This window comes from Neopsephotus bourkii, unplaced genomic scaffold (assembly GCF_033783945.1).
Source record: "Neopsephotus bourkii isolate Nb327-2 ecotype Australia unplaced genomic scaffold, CSIRO-AGI_Nbou_v1 NB_1863, whole genome shotgun sequence".
NCBI lineage: Eukaryota > Metazoa > Chordata > Aves > Psittaciformes > Psittacidae > Neopsephotus > Neopsephotus bourkii.
Window position 1 is genome coordinate 352056 of NW_026902336.1, and position 18335 is coordinate 370390.

The window sequence follows — 18335 nt, forward strand, 5'->3', positions numbered from 1 at the left end:
CATCCATTTGAAGCAATAAGCATCCTGGTGCAGGAGAGGGCTCATCTAAGAGCTGCATCAAAGGAGCAGTTTACAGAGGCATCTTCTGTCTTCCAGTGCTAACAGCTGACATGTCACTGCCAAACCTGTCATGGAAAAACTTTTCCTAAAGCAGACAAATGTTGTTGCAGCCTCAGAGGAGCACAGCTCCCTCCAGGCTCTCCTCTGCCTGTAGGAAACCCACTAAATCCACCTGCATTTCCAAACTATTAGCACAAGCTGGATTTCTAGACCAGTTCAATGCAGGAAGCATTGAAGTTGAGATTTCTGAGCCCTCCCCTATCCTTAGGGACCTGTCTCCCTTATTGTACACACCTGAGCTTGAAATGTTTGGTTTTGTCTTACATACAAAAAAAAAAAAAAAAAAAAAAAAAGAAAACCATGAAAATAATCTAGGGTATAGGAAACAAAACAGTCTTTGCAAGAACACTGGTGTTGGTGAGGGTCATGGTGCCACACGAAGGAGGCAGTGCTGGCTAAGCAGACCACAGGTGCTGAACTACTTGCTCTCTCCCAGGAAACCCATCTGAGCACATTGAGTGTGATCTATGACCTGTTTCCCTCCATGAAACCTTAGCAAACTTCCCAGCAAAGAGCAAGGTCTGGCCAAGGAAGACCTTGCAGCAGGCTGCTGCATTCATAGGAAACCACTCACTGAGGGTTCAAGTGACATTTGGCATGGGAGATCACAGAATCATAGTTTGGGTTGGAATGGACCTTAAAAGATTATCTAGTTCCATGCCATTGTCAGGGACACCTTCCACTAGATCAGGTTGCTCAAAGCCCCATTCAGCATGTCCTTGACACATTTGCTGTTTCCTGCTGTTACAGCCCTAATTAAAGAGAAGCTAATTCCAAATCTCATCTGTCTCTCTCTTGGAGCATGCTGAAATGCTTTGCAGAGAGAAAGGCACTTGCAGATGATGGGCTCAGTGGTTTCCTCCTGTTGAAGTCCCATGGGATATTTGTGCTAAAGAACAACCTGTCTCCTATGTCAAGATGAGCCTCTATGAATCTGCACCATGCTGCAATAGCTTCAAGAAACATTTAATCCTCATTCTTGTTTTAGAAAAGGATTCAAATGCTCAGTGTGTTGATAATTCAAAGATTTAGCAGTCCCAAGTATCAGAACAAAGAAATACAGACTGCAAGCTTAAACCCAAATACCAAAACTGCATAAGAGGAGATAAAAGGAGAAAAAAAACCCTGCTTGTGCTACACTGCAATGACCCAGTCTTGCTCTGTAGTGAATTATGAATATAATAAAACTTGGGGTTTTTTTTTATGTTGCCTTGGGTATTTGGTTGCTTCCTGTATGAAAACATTTGCTTGGTTCAATGCAGGACTCTTAAAAAAGCACACGTGAAGGAAGTGAGTGGCTCCAGTAACCCACAGTTTAAAGTTCTTGGTATTGAAACAAAGCACAGATCTGTTTGCCCAGCTGATCCTTCCTCTGGCTGTAGCCAGTCCCCAGCTGTGTTTTGTGCTGAAGAGCCTGATCCTTCAACCCCAGGAGGCTTTGGCTGGGATGGGGCAGGGACATGCCCAGATGCTACTGTAGGGCACATCACCCCGCAACATTCGGCTGTTAGCAAAGCAAGGGTATCTCTGGTGTTAACTGCTGCCTTGGTCTGCAGAAAGGTCTCGCCTGCCAACAGATACCTTCTGCTTTCATCTCCTCTACCCAAAGCCACCCTCAAACTTCTGTAAGTTATCTTTTGACCCTTTTCTCCCTTATTAGCTCTCCTAGAGGGAAGAGAAATGAGAAAAATAACAGGTATCCTACCTCACTTGGGTATTGCAAATCTGCCTTTTTAGGAAACATCTACAGAAATTGTCTCCCTAGGCAATTAGGCAACACCACACCCTGATGTGAAGGACACAGCAGCTAATAAGCACAGTCTCTGATTGCATGTGTTCCCTGGCTGCTGACCTTTAAAATGTCAGGGTCCTCATTTAGAAAGCAACAACTGGTTTGAAGAAGTTTCTAGTGTTGGTGTTCTTCTCAAGCCACATTTGCAGATGATGCTTTGTGAGAACATCCCCCACTGCTCTGTTTTCCTTTCCCCTCATCTCCCCAGTATCTCAGCATATATCATTTTATTTGCTCACAGTGCTCTTGCTATACCAGGACTGAGTATTTCTTACTATCTACAGTCCTACTTTTACAACTCCTTTGCAGTTAACTCTTCTTCCACTTAAATGCTGCACAACCATTTAGTTTCCAGCTTAAGAATTCTGCTTGCAAGATCTAAACTCTGCTGCTTTCCAGCAACTAGGTTACAGGATGCAGGGGAGAGGAAACAAGTTTGGTCTCCTTCTTTGAAAAACAGATATATTTAATCTTGTTTTTACAGTCTTGTGCAAGTACTTTCAATTAGAATACACACTTTTCCCCCCACTGTTTAACACCTACCCCGTGTATTGATTGATATCACTATCAATCCTGCTACAAAAATATAACAAGACAACTCCGCACATGGCTATGTTTGCATATAACCAAAGCCTGACCTCCATAAAGCCCAGGAACACACTCAAATCCCCCATTTCCTACTCGTGGTCTCCAGGTAGAAACCCAGGCAACCAAGTTGTGCCTTCCCATTGCTCGCTTTTCCCAGGTGGAAGCATTTCAAATCCATGCACTGTCCCTTCCTGCCCCTCCACCTTTCCTTTCCTCTTATCCCACCCCACAGGGAAGCCACAGGGATTGGTGAGTGTTGCACATTCGCTATCTGTAGTACCAAGGAAGCTGTCAGCATGCTGCCATGGCAGGACTGTAGCTGCTCCTGACTGTCAGGAGTGCAGATTGCCCCATTTATCTCCTGCAGAGCCAAAAGTAGTCCCTCCATGCTCTACTGGGAATAACAAACCACTAAGTGGCTTCAGATATTAATTCCTAACAAGTGTGTCTGTTATACATTAAGAAAGCAAAAGGCCTGTTATACTGTGAGGAGCCTGTTAATGTGAATACACTGATTTGGTTGGTCTTGAATTATTTGCCACTATTAATTCAAGCATTTTTAGAAGCTGGGCAGGGAGGTGCAAGAAAACAAAGCAAGCAGCTGATGGCACTACAAAGGGGAGGAAGGAAAAGTGTCCTTGCTTAACAGAGTGTAGCATGGTTGAAAGCCAGCAAGCCAGCTGTCTGGAAAACTAACATTGCCAGGATGAACAGAAAATCCTTTGGAAAAGAAAATAAGTCTCAGCATACTTATTAGCAGATGAGGTGAAAAACTGTTTCAGTGCCCACACAGCAGAGCAATACATAACCAAACCACTGTGTGCCTAAAGAATACACAGGCTCTGCAAACTCCAGGAGTTAATTATTTTGGATTACCAAAAAGAAATCCCATGTTTACATGCCAAGCATCAGAAGCACTAGAAAGCCACCCACTCTGAAAGATGTGCCCCAGAATCTGGCCTCTTTCATAGACTGAGGTTAGGAAGCAATGGGTAACAAGAGGGCTAAAATCACTTGATGTCTGTGATGTGACCCGCTGGGCGCCTCAATACTGGTATCTAATTAAGGCAGAAACTTGGCAGCAGGAACCAACCTCAGATCCAAACCCAAAGCCAGGGCTGAGCCATTCTTGAACCCAAGCTCAGGCGGTACCAGCCCTTTAATGCTGTGCTGAGCAGCAGCACCAGTGCAGCCAGAGTATCTTCCCAGGCAGCTGAGCACAGGTTTCCCCTCTGCAGCAGAGTCACAATACTGAAATTTCCACTCTAAAAATAATCTTAAATTATTTCAACCTGTAAAATTTTCTGAAAGTTTCAGACTTCTTCCAGAGCAATACACTGCCTTCCTGCTGTGCAGACAAGCGAGCATAAAACCAAAAACAATTGGGTTCCCCTCTCTCACATCGATGGACGTCCATTTTCACACTTTTCTAACACATCTTCCCAGGCAAAAGATTAGTTGTTCCTGTCTCCCAGATTGTCCTCGAAGGGAGTTACAGATCTGGATGTATCACTGTTTTAGCCTCAGATCTTTTTCCCTTCTGTCCAATGTATATTCTCTGGTAACCCATGGATTTTAAAAGAGTGAGAAAGATAGTAGGAAGGAGAAGATATGCATGATCTGTAGCTGTTCCTGGCCAATTGTCTGAACATAGGCTGCCAGAACATTTTCTCACAATTGTCTGGCAAAAATTGCTAGCAAATTATAAGGATTACTTGCAGCAGTGTATTTGTTCTGGATTCAATTTTTGCCTTATTTAATCTGACCTATAATACACCATCTTCAATAAATACAGCTGATCTGCAGAGGATACCTAATTAAAGCGATGGCAGAGCACAGTGGTGCCCTTGCACCCATGCCATGGAAAGCAGAGGATGGCGTGCAAGCAACAGGGCAGAAGGCAAAAGCAATGGTTTTCCTCTATGCAGGAACTGCTCTGCTGCTCCTGGGACTTCTCAGGGATCTAAACTGAAAGGCAAACATTTTGAAGTCCTGCTACAGAGAGAAAGTAGCAATAGAATCTGTAAGTGAGATTTAGGTGGGGTAGAAGGAGACATAATGCAAGATGGGGATAACACAAGATGCTTGTGGTGATAGCAAATACATTTAAGGCATTCCTATGTGCTGGTCACCTCCACCCGGGTGTGTACTGTGATTGCTATACTTCACATTGCCACTCACTTGTAATACACTGGGAGCACACAAACCCCATCACTTACCAGTTAAAAACAAGGTAAAACATCCAGGCTTTCAGTGGAGAGGAACATCTCTCCACTAAAAGCTGCATCATCCATAAGCGCTTCCAAGCAAAATTCACTGAACACTGATAAGCTTTGCACAAAGTCATCTCACAGCAGTTTGGGAAACACTTGTGGCAGTGACACCCTCCCACCAAGGCAGTTGGACAAAATCAAGCCTTCTTTTTATCTCAGTTATGGCAAAGGGACTCAGATCTTGCAAGGGCAATTCCAGGGCAGAGAGATGCAGAGGGCACCATAGGCTCCAGTGCCTGCCACAGTCCATGCTACCTGGTTAGGGAGCACATAGGGGCAGCTGAGATAATAACACACAGCAGGAAACAGCAGCTGAGATTCTTCATAATATCTAGCAGTGGAACTACATATCACAAGAATTTAATGAAGAGATTCAAACCCAGACTACACCTAGCTTTGACACAGAAGAAAACAGCAACATCTTTGGGTGTCCTGCATGAGGATGGAGTATATTGCCTGCTGAAGAAGAGAGCTGTGCAAGGTGGATGGAGCCCCACACTTTGTAGGGATGTACTCCCAACACTCAAAATGCACAGGTCCACCCAAGGAGCTTGCCACTGCACCCAAACCGTGTCCCATGGTCACTGCCACACATCAGCCGAGCCCCCAAAGCCTGCAGTCAGCTGCACTAGTTTAATCTACCAGACTACTGCAGCCAGCCAAGCTGCAAAAGTACTTTACAAGCACTTTAAAATTTCATCTCTGCCAAAGAAAAAAAAAAAAAACACATGAAGAATTTAGCAGGAGGAATGTTGATTTGCTGGATCTACTTTGAAAAGCTTCCTGGATACAGCAACATGAGATATTAATGAGACAGGTCAAAAAACGCCGTAGGTGTTAAACCCTCAATGTCCCTCAGAGCCCTGGCTTGCTGTTACAAACTTCCCTTTGCCTTGTGCTGCCATTTCCATGTAGAAAAGACCTTCCTACAGATACCCTTCACTCCTGAAACTGGAGCATGGCATTATGGCAAGGTATTTTACAAAACTGACCCATCAGTAAGGAAAACAGATGAATATAAGATTTCAACTGAAACGGCCTTCAGGACAGCTACAGCTGCAGCTTCCCAGGTCAGATGGCATCATCCATCAATTTCCATGCTCCAGAAAAGCCAGGGCCAGAACCACCACTTTTAAGACACTACCAATAAAGCTCATGCTTTTTGGCTAAGAATCACAGTTAGGTTATAGCTCCATAAATGTTTCATAGTGCCCTTTTGCTGGCTGTCATCATGTCATGTAGACACATTTTCTGTGCAGCCCCCAATTAAATCTCTCAACTCCAGCTCTGGAAAGAAATGTCTTTGAAAATCCTCTTGGCTAAATAAGCGTCTTTCGGTCTCCTTGGGAAACCACGATCCCTTCACAACCTGCAACGAGGCCATTTAATCCGTTACAATAATGTATCCTCTTCACTCCTGTCCAACCTAAAGTCTCTAATGAGGTTTGCAGAAGAAAACCCACATCTCCCAACCCACAGACAGAAGAAAATAATGAATCCTGTCTTCTTTAGGTTACATCATATGTCAAACCTTAATTGGAGCACTTCAAAGCAAAGAAAGAGTATTTGGAAACACTGCCCTCCAGATCAAATGTTCAGCCTTAAATTGCCAGGCTAAAGCAGTAACCTCTGCTTGATCTCCCCTCCCTGCATCTCTCAGGGATACTTGAATGCTGCTGTTTGCTTTCAGCTCTCTGTATGAAAGGAACCAAAAGGAGGAGCCAAGCAAGAGAACAGAAACAGCAGAAAAAGAGCATTGCTTATAGGAACACTCAGGCCCCATCACATACACAAAACTCACCCTAAAAGCTGAACAAAGCTATGCTGCCCCACTTTCCAATGCAAAGCAATTGCACTATTCAGAGGCCAAACACAGACACATCTTTGTTCTGCCAGATCAGCACTTGCTAAGCATAGGGAGCAATGTTTCCTGAGAGCAAGAGATTTGATGAACTGCAGGAGGATGCTCAGACAGGTCTCAGATCACCCTGAACCTCTAACAATGATAAATGCAGACAGCAGGAAGGCTCTATTGATGGCTCAGGCTGGAAATCCAGGCGTGAGGCAGACTGACAGGTGGTTTCTAATGCAAAAGCTCTGATCTATCCTGCTCCTCTATGTCTGGCCCCTCTGAGCAAGGTCCAGCAGAAAACAGACATCAGTGTTGACCCAAAGGCAGATATTCCTGCACAGACAGCACTTGTAGGAAGATGACCCCTTAGGTCAGCATCACTATCTGGTTTTTGATGGGCTGAGGTATAGGCTAATAAGAAAGTGTGAAGGTGTGAAAAAACTGTGCATTTAAGTATCAGACTGTCTTTGAGGTTCAAATCCATTTATCATCAATGCAAAAATGTCAGGAAACCTTGAAGTTTACAGCGGTTATTGACTTTTACCATGGGTTTTGCTTTATTTCACTTAGCAGCTGATTTTTTGAGGGAAGGAAGATAAAGGCTTGGCAGCTAGAAGAAGGGAAGGTGCTGGGCAGAGAGGGGAGTCAGGAGATGCCATCACAGCCCTGGAATGGATCAACATGTAAATAGCTTTGCAGTCACAAGGCAGCAAGTACCCTGGGCTGGACAGCATGCCTGAAGAAGGCCTTAATATTAAGTAATGCTGATTTTTTAATTTTTCCTTTAAGTCTGTCTTGATATTCTAGCTGCAGATTTTACAGCAAAAGAGCAAGGACACTGGTGATGTCCTCCAGCACTGCCACAATTTGTACTTTCAATAATGAGGAAAGGGCATTCTGCACGATAGCAGTCAGGCACCTGCATTATTAGATATCAAATGAAATGTCAGCAAGCCAGTTGCTTGGAAAGCCATGCACTCTGTTTTAATAGATCAACTTTCCAAGCTGTGGATTCCCAGTGCTATTGCCAACACACCACCATGTGCAAGTCCCACTCAGAGGAATAGTGACTTCATTGCCCACTGTCCATAAATGCTTTCGTACCTGCTATTTGGGTAGCCTGTTCTCTCAACAGAGAAAAGCTTTAGGAACAGGACAAGAATAACAGTTTTAGAGAGTGATAGGTCATAAATTGATGCTGTGCAGAAATAGGTGGGATATGGACATTTCTGTTGTGGAAATTAAAGCTCATCTGCTGGCCACACCATTGGCTCGAATCTGTGTGGGATTTTGTGGGCAGGATCCAAACCTTGCCCAGCTCAAACCTCGCCCAGCTCAAACCTCCTCTAGCTTAAAGTATAAAAATACTCTATGATTCTAATATTCATTTTCTAATAAAAAGTGACATGAGAAGAAAAAAGTCCTAAAAACTCTCAGCTCTTTCCTTCTGCTGCACACAGGTGCACCAGATACTTTCATATCTTTGTTAAAAGGAAAAAGCAGCCCTGAAAGGGCACAAGCAGCTGAGAAATGCTTTTTCAAGCCAGTCCACCAATGATGAAAATGAAATCCTAAGTTCAAAGTGTTAAAGAATGAACAGAAGCACTGGACACATCTAATGACAGCCTATAGAGCATGGCCAGCAACCACCTGTAGAAAATTTCTACATTATCTCAGAATTCATCATCAGCTTGATAGGCTTGTTTATTATTTTGGGAACTGCATGTTCCCATTTAAACATATGTCATCTCTTCAAAACCATGTACTGTGAACTTTGCAAGGACTTGAAAGGATAAGCGAATATACAACAGAGAGCTAAGAGATGACACAGGAGTTCCAATAACTGAAAAACAAATTCAAACTTCCTCCTTGTAAATAAAGGTTATTACACAGTTTTACAAGGTGCATTTTGATTGTCACATGAAATCTAAATGCAAATTACTTATGAAAGAGTAATACATTTAGACTTGTTATCTGGGCATGGAAAAACCTATCAGATTTATCTGTACTCAGAAAACCTGATTCACCACTGTGTTTTTCCACCTGATTCATCACTGCATTTTTCCACATGGCTGCTAATAGTGTTTTTGTTATACAAGAGTTAAAATATTTTAACTTACAACTGATGATTTAATTTGGACACACCAGTGGGCTATGAATAGCTCAAGGTTTTCCCTGTGTGTGTAGCCGTGCAGAAGGTAATTACTTTGCAAGATATGTGGTTTGGGTGAGTGGTAGCCCGTTTCAGCAAGGACCGCAAGGCTCCTGGGAGCTCACAGTAAAATTGTAATTCCAAAATGCATGCAGAGCTGTGGAAGAAAGAGTTATATGTACAGCAGGAGGCTTATTAGGTGTTTGGGGTCTTTTTATTCTGAGTTGTCTGGATACAGATACAGATGACAAAGTCAGAGATAGGGAGATGGAGGTATCGTGGTCCTTACCTATCATCTTCTTAAGAGCTGATAAAAACACCCAAAGTTACAATGTCTTAATTTTTCTTCCTTGATGCCTTCAGTGCAATATTATTGGAGTCATAGCTGCTATCCACCATTTAAGTCCTGTGCAAGTGAATTTTCCAAAAGGGCCTAAATTGATGAATGAAGGTGGGGAGATAAGTACTTGGAGTCTTAAACCACCTTATGGACAATTACCACGCTAAATTCCAATCAAGTAATTTTCTAAAAATGTTTCAATAAATTAACAAGGTAATTAATAATGGATGCCTGTTATTTCTAAACTCAAAACAACTCCAAAATGGAAGGTTTTTGCCCAGCAATCAGATGCCATTACGAAAAAAAAAAAAGGATGGGCTAAGGCAGGATGAGCAAGCTGAACAGTTACAGGCTCTCGGGTTTCCAAAGTAAAGAATGGACTAAGGTACAACCATCACTACAGGCAGGAAACCAATCAAACAGTACGTGATGTTTAGCACACATCATGCTAGCAGTGCTGTGCTCAGACCATAATCCCACTTTCCTGATTCAAACTAACCTGCAGACAAAGAGTGTGCAGGGACATAAAGCATTGAAAGTGAACACTAAAAATGGGGTATTTGGACCATTGCTCACCAGTGACAGTTTTTTCTTTCCCTCTCTCCTGGCCAGATCTGAAGACACATTTTCACTCTTTTTTTGCCCCAGTTTCCTTATTAATGACTCAAGCTCAGCAAGGGGCGTTCTTGGAATGAAATAGGCAAAAGGAAACATTTGCACAGTGATCTGGGTCCGGTTCCTTTGAATTTGAGCTCTATTCACATCCACGACAAACACCCATTTCTTTCTGTTCTAGGCTCATTAGAGGTGATCAGAATCATTTCTCCAAGTGGAGGCTGGAAAGAGTGGGTGAGCATTTGAGAATTATTACTATTAAAAATCCTGCAAATTTCCCAGATCCCTGAAGTCTTGAAAGCAGAGAAATAGTCTCTGCTTACAAATGAGACACTGAGGACAGGGACATAGCCCTTAGGAAGACTGGAAATTGCTGGGCTCTTCATCCACCGCTCTTTTGGAGATCCACCACACCAAGACTCATTGAGCCCTTTCCCTCCACTGAAGGCCCAGGGCTTTCCTTGCTCTCCCACAACCATCCCTTAAGCAAGAAAACTGATTCATGAAAAAATCTCAAGCTCAAGTCTCTTCATTTGTGTATTGGTGATTAACAAAACTGCTTTTTACTTAGGTGCAATTATGCCGTGCCTCAGTTCTTTAACGTATCAAGCTGGGACTGTGAGATGTGCCTGAGGCTTTTTGTTTACTTGGTTTCCTTTTTCTCCTTTTTCCAGTTTTTGAAGTTTGTGAGCCCCACAGATTAAGGGACAGTGGTGGCAAGGGCATTATGGCCACAAAGCCATCAGTCAGAGCAGTGCCAATAGTTTATACCTAAGAAGCAGATGTTGCTCTGCTCAGAACGGCACAACCCTGCTGCCAGCTAACCAGAGTCCTCAGCCAGTTTGTTATGATGCTGATGTCCAAAGATATTTATGTTCTCCGCTTGTCAGCAGCTCTGTATGTGCCCCCAGCATTTGTAGTGCAATTTGCTATAAGGCTTCCAACACTGGGATATGCGAACCTTTACTTCCATTGAGTAACAGTATAAATCACCTTTAATGAGCTCTTAAATGACTAACAGATATCTGTGTGCACCTATTTAAAGGGCAAGCCCTACTGGGATAGGAATGGGTGTAACTCCATTGATCTTGGTGGCTCTCAACCAAGAAGCCCTTTCCAACCACTTTCACGCATTCATTCTTCCTTTTTTCCTTTACCAGCTCTGCTACATCCTTCTACAGGCTTTCAGCTGATCATCCAGATCGACTAAAAACTGAAACCTCCTCTCACCATTTGCACTCCAGATCTCTATGTTAAATTTATAAATGAAATTTGTTTAATTCATGTTCATTCTTCATTGTATTTAATTTTTGTAACAGCAGAAGCTATCCAAGGCAGCATGTGTTGAACAGCTTCATTCCCGTCCACACCTCTCTAGATATGATACATTCAAGGGAGGACAATGGTTAGGGCCAGTTCTTGGCACAGAGGTCACAAGGACAGCGGCAATTGGAAGGTGCCAAGTTGGCCAAACCACAATGCTATCTTCCCTTGTCACTGTCAAGTGAAATACTGAACTGCTGCCAGCTACTCGTGCTATTTTCTCTAGGCACTTTATAACCATATGCCAAGATTTTTTCTGGCACATCTTCCTTTGCATCTTTCTTATTCCATGGCAGAGATCCAGGGGAACCCACCTAACCCCCAGTACCCAGCAAGCCAGCCCCATGGATAGGCCAGACCAATGGCCATTTCCATGAGCAAGATCTGATAATTGCAGCAAAACCCATGCAACTAAACCACAGTAGTAAAGCTGGATGCCCTTCGCAGTTAGTTACACTCAAGACATGGCAGTTGAGTGGTAGCAGTGAATGGAGATTTCAAGATAATAAAACTCCAGTTTTCAGGAAGCAACATTTTTGCAGTGAATCGTTAGCAATTAGGCTGCTCTATCAAAATTATACAGTCTTAATCTTTCAAAGGGGATCCTGGGCTATTTAACTTATAATTGATTAACAGCTTTCTAATGAGATTATTGAAGTACACAGTAGATAACTCAGATGATTGACAGCTCTGCTTCCTTAGCCTAAAACAAGATAACTCCATTTCCCTACAATATGTCAAAGAAAATATTGTTTACTGGGACTGGGAGGGTTACAAGACAGTAGGTGGATTATTAGCAGAGAAAGGAAAAACACTCTTACACAGAAGAAAAAGATTATTTTGAATGAGTAACAGCCATACCCCTGCAAAGCATGACTAAAGCTAGCTGAATTATTCACTGTCAGATGGTTACACTTTCTTTTTTCAGACCATTTGCCAGTTTATCCAGGTATCTCCAACGTGCTCACCATTCCAAGGCGTGCTATCCAAACCGTTTGTTATGTTTACCATATAGATATTTGTAATTCCAGCTGCTTGATATTCTCAATGGGGAAAAAGTCTGGGGACTTAAATCACATTAGAGACAGAATCTTGTTTTTCTGGGCCAGGAGACCAGGACACCTTTAAAAGAGAAAGGGCTTCTTCATTAGCAATGTCTTAGTATGTAGGCACTGAATCAAATCACCTTAATGCAAGTACCTGAACATGGCAGGGATAATGATGTGGTTTAGCATCTTGCACCAAGAATATCCAGTTTTACATGGATTAACAATTTATGCTGAGGAGCTTTGGAAAGAAGGGGATGAGGGAGAATTCACACGATCAGGCTCCATAGCTACTGTGACAGAACCAGACATGTTGCTTTAACACCATAAGTGCCATTTTTAAACAGGCTGGAGGGAAAAATAGAATAAAATTTTTAAAATCAAGATGCTGATTTATGACCTCTTGACGGTAGGAAGCTGGACAATAAGTAGGACAATGCCTTAAGCTTAAAATCTCTCCTCTCTCTTACATGACCCTTTAATCACCTGATTTCTTCATGGTAGAAGTTATGTGAGATGTTCTAGTTAAACTAGACAGAAAGAGCTGAAGTTTTATTCAGATTTCCCCCTGCTATTTCTGTAGGGCTCCTACACAGGTCTAAGAGCCAAGGAGAGCAAGAGTTGCCAGTTCTGGGTAAAGCTGCCAGCACTCCCTGCCCTGGGAGCTCTGTCCCCCATATGCCACCATCACACAGCGCCATAGAACGACTCGCCTCAGCTGGTCAATTAAACAAGCAAAGTGTCTGCCAGACAAGAACCTCTGCACATGTGCAGAGATCACAAGCGTGTTAACAGAGTAAAATATTTTGGGAAGCTGTGAGCCTGTCTTCCCAGCAGCCTGCCCAGGGCTCGGCACCCCTTCCTGGGATTCCAATGAAAACCTAACAGTGTAGGGTTTTCATTGTACAGCACAGATGCCACATGAAAGCAGCAGGGTGATGCTTCCACTGCTACTCAGAGCTGCACCAGGTAAAGCCATGAAAAGACAGAATTTCAACAAATGAGTAAATTAAAGGCCAGGATGTCAAAGAGAAAACTGTGGAAAAGAGGTCGCTGGTGATATTAAATACAAGGACATTACCTCTAGCTCTGGAAAACTCTGGGCCACAGTTTGCAGGGAGGATGTACCAAGAGAAATATTCCTGCCCGTTTCCTGCAGCAGTTGCTGTGAGCTGCAGGGGACTGGAGAGGCAGCTGTGGGAAGCCATGACCCCAAAAGGCTTCAGAGGAATATGCTGAGCTAATTACGAAAGGTAGCAAACTCAAGAGTTCAGCAAGTATGAATGGCTGGAGCTGGCCATCACAGCTGGCAGATGTTGTCTCAACAAAAAAGCAGCATCTAGATAAATGTGGGGAAAATCATTGCAGGACATACAGTCCTTCAGAAGACAGCCCCAAGATCACAGAGACAACCCTACCTAGTGGGACTGGAAAGCAGCCACCATGAGATTGACACATGGTGGGCCACCTCACCTTGCAGGAGCCAACACAGGGATAGAGCTGTCACTGAACCAGATTGCTTTGTGACAGCCTGTCACTCAAGTCAGAAAAAGGAAAAGGCACTGTCCTGTTTGCCTAGCAGCGTTAGTCTCATGGAGAGCACTGCACTGTGTTATCCAAACAATGCAGTTGTATGCAGTTGTAGGTCACATGCATTGCAAGCAATGAAAGCGGAAACGGAGGTGGAGGTAACTTTTTCTTCATAGACCATTTGGCCATCATTAACAGCACTAGCTGTGCCTTGCTGCAGTGCCTACCCAGGCTTAAAATGAAGCAGGACAAATTTCAGTAGAGCAACTGGTGCCAGCAGCCTGGCCAGAGCTGGGGGAGCAGTTATCCTGCCTATTCAGTGATGGTGGTCTCCTCACCTCCCTGCAAGCCTAGTGCTCAGACCTTCTGCACCCTGGCAGCGACAGCTTTCACCCTTAAGCAGTTCCAGTTCCTGTCCAGCAACATCTTTGACAATGAACCACCAATTTAAGTACCAGACACTGGTGTAGGGCTTGTCCTGCTGGTGCCTATTCATATCACCCCAAGCTGGTTATGTGTTCTGACTAGTCAGCTCGTCACCTTTACACCCAGTGCATTAACAGCTAATGGATGGCAGATATATCACTGACAATCCACATGCATTTTAACATTTTGTGACCTAATCAAGAAGAACTCTGGTTGCTCTGAATAGAATAAAGATGTTCGAACAGCGTCCAGGGGAATATCTTCAAAGAAGTGAACATCTTTACACATCTGCACAGCATGTCCAACCAAAGTGACCACTCATCCATAAGCAATTCTCCCCATGAGCATTAGATTATAGGGTACCTCACCCCCAGGAGGGTACATCTGCGTGGACAGCAGCTCAGTGGACAGGCGTTTGGGTGCCCATTGTGGCTGATGGACACCTCAAGGTCAGCTCTGGGGTATTAATCTCTGCTTCTCTGCTCAACTCCAGACTCCCTCTGGTTGAACGAGCTGGACAAGAAAATGCTGTTCAGTGTCACACTGTACCTGAGCCACTCATGGTCTTCCTGTCCACATGCAGGAGAGCAGTCCTGCTTGTTACCCATATGGATCACTTGCTTGAGCCTTACAAAGGGAGGAACATTCAGGGAGAAGACAATGGAGGAGATGGGTGGGTTTTTCCCAGGGTGAGGGGCAGAGGTAAGAACAACGGATTTGCTCTTGCTGATGGAAGGAACTTATTTGACCGTTACCTGTTATTCGTGTTAAAATACTGAAGGAATGTTTGGTTGTTATTAATAACAGACTACAAGGTTGCAAAACCAGGATGTTTGCATGGGTTTCAATAATAGCAAGGGAACTGGTCAGTAAACATCACCTGCTTTCCAAAGGTACATCTGTCTTCGCAGAAACTCATCACCAGAGCAGATCAAGCAGATCCACAGGCTCATCATTTCCCAATTATCACCCACACCACAAAAAAAAAAAAAAACAACAACAAAACAACAGATTCATGTCTTGCCATTGTCACCTATGAAATACACCAAGAGAGCTGTCCCTGCGGGGAGAGCTGGACTAAAGTTTAACTCCCACGACCTTGTGATGTGGTAAAACCACCAAAATGGCAGCTTTGCCCTCTTGGATGGGTTGAAAAGACATGTCTGCCTGTTCCTGACAGGCAGCAGTGCCTTCCTTCCCGCTGCAGTGAGTGGGAAATACCAGAGCTCCAAGAGCAACTCCTGAGCTGCTCTACTCGCCAATCTTAGAAAAACCTTAATATTGGCACAACAGCCAAGACAAGATTTTGTACTTTGAGCTCCAATTCCTCAGCCCTATTGCAGCTATTCTAAACTTAATTAGAATAAAAACAAAACCAGAATCATTTGGCACAGCTCAAAAAGCAGTCATTGAAAATAACTACATCAAGACCAGTATGTTAAAGTGCATCTTTTGAAGCTTTGTTCAGAAGAGTATCGTTTGTTATTGAAAAAAAAAAATAAGAAATCACTGCTTTTGATTTCAGATGTCCTACGCAGTGACTGGCCTGGAAACTGGAAGGAGGGTCCAGCAGGAGGAAGGCTAAACAAGGGCTTAGCAAGGAGCTTTTTAACAGGTCAAATCTTGGAGTGGCATTTTCAACTTCAAACTGAGGTGGGAATAGCTAAGCACAGATTTTAGCCCAATATCTACAAACAGCAAAGACACTGACAGTTGTACTCCAAACCCCCCACCAGAGAGCAAGTGGCAGGTTAACACTTCATTACAAGCTGTCAACCCCAGCACTCAGCTCCATGTGGGCAGGCACCCCAGCCAGCAGAAAGCAGAGGCAGCATCTAGTATTCCATCAAACAAAATCTCCTGGTCTCCAATTATGCAACAATTAAGTGCTCAGGAGGCTGTGAAGTATGACAGTCTGGGTGTCAAGAGCATAAATTCATTTTCTTTTGTAAGGAGCACTTGGAGTGTTCTCTCCTCATCACCAGCATTCTCCTTCCACCACACAACTGCTCAGCTCATCCAAACAACAAATTTCAGTGGTTTATAACTGTGTCAGTTGTTAGAATCAAATGCCCACGTTAACAGGGCATTTACTGCTTACACGGCAGCCACCTGACAGCAGCCTTCACTGTTTTTCCTAGGGGTAGTGATCCTATGTATCTATAAGTTCCTGCAGAAATCAGGTAAATCCCTTTGAAATCTGCCAGGGAAGGAAGATCTTCAAGGCCAGGTTGGACGAGGCCTTTTGTGATATGGTTTAGAGTGAGGTGCCCCTGCCCATGGCAGGGGGATTGGAACTTGATGATCTTAAGGCCCTTTCCAACCCTAACTATTCTATGATTCTAGAGAAAAAACAAACTCTCCCCTGTGCTCCTTTGCTCCCACATGTCCCTCTGCAAACGCACACAGTTTTAACACATATTTAATCTTCTTCTGTACAACAGGGACTAGCTAGAGACTAGCTCTTGGGATTTTAGCTAGGTGCTAAAATTAAATTGCTTTTCAGAATGGAGAGAGATCCTGGGATTGGACCCATTGCCTCTTTTTTCCCATGATACCTCACAGAAAAGTAGCTCCTTTCAGGATCCCAAGTCATATAACCTCCACATTGCTCCCCACCTAAGGGAAAGACTAGACTCAGCAAAGTTATCCAGCTTTCTACAGGCACATACTGAAAACACAAATCAATACATGTTGCTCCTCAATGCATGTATCCAGTCCTTCAGGAACCAAACTACTAATATTCACAGATTAGGTTCATTTTGCAAAGCTATTCCAAGAGGTGGATTGTCACTTATCACTTAGTTGTGATTTATTTTTATGCTCCTTTTTTGTGAAATTGCCCCAAATCTGGTGAAACTCACCATGCTGACTTGCACACTAGTATCACATCTGCTCTAAGAATATCTCAGCCAAAGAAATAATAAAATGTTTTCTGATGCTTAGACCCTATCGACATCAGGCCCAGTAAGCTGAAAGACATTTAAATAGCTAGAGGTCACTGTCAGGAAAAATGGTAATACTGACAAGAGTTCAGTCAAGAAATATGAAATAGGAATATACAGACTTACCATTTTTGTCAGCTCTTCTGAAAATCTAGAATTGAAAGAGAGAGAAAAACACATTTACTATGTTGTTCAACTTTGAGAGGGTGAAGCCTTTAGCACTGGGACCATGTTCATCCCCACACACAGGGCAGGACCACACACTCAAGCCCCTTCAGCCAATTCAGTTGTTTTACTGAGCTCACCCTTCCCAGGTCACAGCCCATGACCCCCAGACCCACACGATGACCAACCACTGCTGGAGTAGAGTACTGACATGGTCACCTTTGGAATAGCTGGTAGAAAATGGGTTAGCTAGCAAAATAAACACAAAATACTTCCAGCACTTCCACCCTCTCCTACCTCGCTTGCAGAAGAAAGACAAAAACATGGATCCAACACATGAAAAATACCAATTAAAAAAAATTATAACAGCTGTGCAGCATGCCCAGCCAATTTCTCTAGCATCAATAATATCTCTTAAAGCAGGTTTCACAGTTCTGCACTTCTAAAACTATTTGCAATATTCTTTTTAAAAAAGCACATTTCCTCTGTGGGAAAAAGATTATATTTAGACTTAAAACTACAGTGTGGAGGAGCAGCCCACAGAGAGGAATCACACAGCCCTGTCAGAAGAAAAAAGAATTGCAGCAACGTGTAGTATGGCTGAATTTGCGAGGGAAAAACAGCAGAAACAACTGCTATGCCTTTGACTAGTCTCATTTTAGAAATAGACACATGACAATGCAATTAATAGCAAAAGGCTTGTGCAAAGGTTGCAGTCTTACAGGTTCCTGCAAAAAATAGCTGCTGGCACATGTTTGGCCATAAATTACCAAAAAATTAATATGCTCAAACTGGGCAGAAAAGGAAAATGTTGCCATCGTTTCTTCAGACCTGACCTTATTAATTTGAGCAAAAGCAGATTTTGACTGTACAAAGACATTTCCCTGCAGTGGGAAAAAAAGCACCAGCAGGACAGATCACAGTCAGCCCTAAAATGGAATCTGTTCTTTTCTGGGTCATAAAATAATGTTAAAAAAGAGAAAAATATCAGGAGAGAAACTGCTGCACAAAAAAGGAATCCCAAGAGACAAACTGAATTGCAGAATATGCTATTTAAGAGAACATAGCTTAATTAAGGAATAATAATCATTCTTTTGCCCAAAGTTCCTCCTTAGCCGCACAGGGAAAAGTCAAAGGTGGACTTCCTGGTGTACTTCAGCCGAGGAAA

The 18335-nt window shown here is 43.3% G+C and overlaps 1 protein-coding gene across 3 annotated transcripts in view; it reads right to left on the reverse strand.

The window, feature by feature from the left end:
• NECAB2 (N-terminal EF-hand calcium binding protein 2) overlaps positions 1–18335 on the reverse strand; it is a 92843-nt gene that overhangs the window by 52973 nt on the left and 21535 nt on the right. For 2 of the 3 annotated variants that reach the window (XM_061344093.1, XM_061344091.1), the window contains exon 2: positions 17129–17153. In XM_061344093.1, coding sequence (XP_061200077.1) covers positions 17129–17153 — 25 coding nt within the window. Of the gene's footprint in view, positions 1–17128; positions 17154–17307; positions 17378–18335 lie in introns of those variants that run through there. The other variant, XM_061344092.1, reaches the window with a different exon arrangement.